Below are 2,499 nucleotides of genomic sequence, written 5' to 3' on the forward strand. Positions count from 1 at the left end.
AATTGGTCTCAAGGATATATGTATTATGGTAAAATGTATGAAAATATTATTGATAATATTATAAGAAGAAATGTAGAAAAGTGTGATTCTTTACAATCATTTTATATTACTTCATCTTTAGGAGGAGGAACAGGTTCTGGATTAGGTTCTTATATATTAGAAATGTTATCTGATACATTTCGACAAATTAAATTTAGTAATTGTGTTTTTCCTTCAGTATGTGATGATGTAATTACATCTCCTTATAATAGTTTTTTTGCTCTAAATAAAATTCATGAATTTTCTAATTGTGTATTGCCAGTATCTAATGACGCCCTTTTAAATATTTTGAATAGCAAAAAATTAAGAGAAATTGACAAAACTCTAAAAAATAACAATATAAATAGTGCTAATGACAAGAATACATCTATTGTTAAAAATGATTATTCAAAGATGAATAATATTGTTGCTAACGTGATATTAAATTTAACTAGCTCAATGAGGTTTGAAGGTTCTTTAAATGTTGATATAAATGAAATATGTACTAACCTAATACCTTATCCATTTTTTAATTTTTTACTTTCCTCTTTAAGTCCATGCATAGAATCAGAAAGTATAAGGACATTTGATCATTTGTTTAAAAATGTGTTAAGTCAAAATAATCAAATGCTTATTGCTAATCCTAAAGATGGACTTAGTTTATCTATGGCATTTCTAGTAAGGGGAAATATAAACATATCTGATGTTACGAAAAATGTTTTGTTAATAAAAAATAATTTAAATATTTTAAAATACAACAAAGATGCCACAAAAATTGGTATCTGTAATGTTTCCCCTTTAAATCAACCATATAGTTTATTATGTTTAATAAATTCTTGTGAAATCAGAAATACATTTTTACAAATACTAGAAAGGTTTAATAAATTATTTAAGAGGAAAGCTCATTTACACCATTATTTAGAATATTTATCAATGGATGATATTTTAGAATTTAAAGAAAAAATACAAAACTTAATTTTCGAATATAGTTACATACAGAAAAATTTATTTTGTTCTCCAAAGTTTTTAAATAAAAAAGCGATTAATATGTTAGGTTATGACATATGTGAAGAAGGTGATGTTAATGTTACTAATAAGGATAATACAGATCTAGATATTACAGTTTGTCCTTATTATTTAAAATCAAAATTGAAAAAATACGATAAAACGGTCAACTGGTTTGATTTTAAAAATAAGCCAATCATATAACAAGGAAACAAAAAAAAAAAAAATAAATAAAAATAAATAAAAAAATAAAAAAATAAAAAAATATATTACAAAATAAATAAGAAGAATGGAAAAACACATAGTGTTGTGATATCTTAAAATTATTCAATTAGTATAATATATTTGAGAATATTTTATAATATTAATGAAAAAGTTATGGTTAATTATAAATAATAATTTTATAAATGTAAATAATTTTATATATATTATCTTATTGTATATATCTAATTAATATTATTTTTTTATGTGATCATGTAAAATATTTTAAATTTTGTTTTTTTTTTTCTCAAAATAATAAAATTTTTGTAACAATATTGTATAAATATTACAAAAGTGTGAATGTAAACAGATAATGTAATATATATATTATATATATATATATATGTACATATATATTGTTGATCTTGTTTTATATATTTTTATATGTTAAAAGATGTGTATGAAAAATGTAGTTTTTTTTCAAGTACATTATTTTAAAATATTTGATAAATTAGAAAGATAAATAGTTTTACATATTTAGTGGACATTTTAATTTAAAAAGTATAAAAACAATGGGAAGTATACATATATATTTTTTTAAACCATTATTGAATTCTTGCTCATCGAATTGCTCTAGTATATTTTTTATTATTATAAACTATATTTTATGTTTGTCCAAATTAGGCTCTTATATAAAAATATATATTAAAAATTGAAAAATAAGTATTATATAAAAAATGTAATATAAAGAACTATGTAATTTATGTTTTGATTTTGAGAACCTGAAAATATTAAAAATTCAAAATGGACCATTATCTATTTTGTAGAAAGCTTTTATGTGTTTTAAAAATAAATATCCATAGTTTAGAAAAACAGATATAATAAAATAATACATGATAAAATTGAACAATATATATATATATATATATATTTAAACATTTCTTTCCAAATTAATAATGATTCTGTGAAAACGTTTTGATATTTATTATTCGATTTTATCTTATTTTATTTTATATGATTTGATATGATATGATATGATATAATTTTTTTTTTTTTTTTTTTTTAATAATTCTCCATTATACAATATATTATAAAAGCATATATCTTATTACATTCATTGCATGTATTGAACATATTTCATACACCTTTCAAATTTTGATATTAATTTTGCATTGTTGTTCAATCCTTTTTGTCATTGAAATATTTACTATTTCGATAGTATTCCAATAAAATAAAAAGATATATAAAATAGTAATAAATATAATATATAGAATA

The 2,499-nt window shown here is 19.4% G+C and overlaps 1 protein-coding gene across 1 annotated transcript; it reads left to right on the plus strand.

Annotated features, from left to right (window-relative positions):
- Positions 1-1,227, plus strand: PRSY57_1474800 (tubulin epsilon chain, putative; the record flags this gene model as incomplete). Its single annotated transcript, XM_012910344.2, has 1 exon — positions 1-1,227. A coding segment is annotated over one exon (1,227 nt), but the record flags the coding sequence as incomplete, so codon positions are not given.
- Between the last annotated feature and the right edge of the window lie 1,272 nt (positions 1,228-2,499).

This window comes from Plasmodium reichenowi, chromosome 14, assembly GCF_001601855.1.
Source record: "Plasmodium reichenowi strain SY57 chromosome 14, whole genome shotgun sequence".
NCBI lineage: Eukaryota > Apicomplexa > Aconoidasida > Haemosporida > Plasmodiidae > Plasmodium > Plasmodium reichenowi.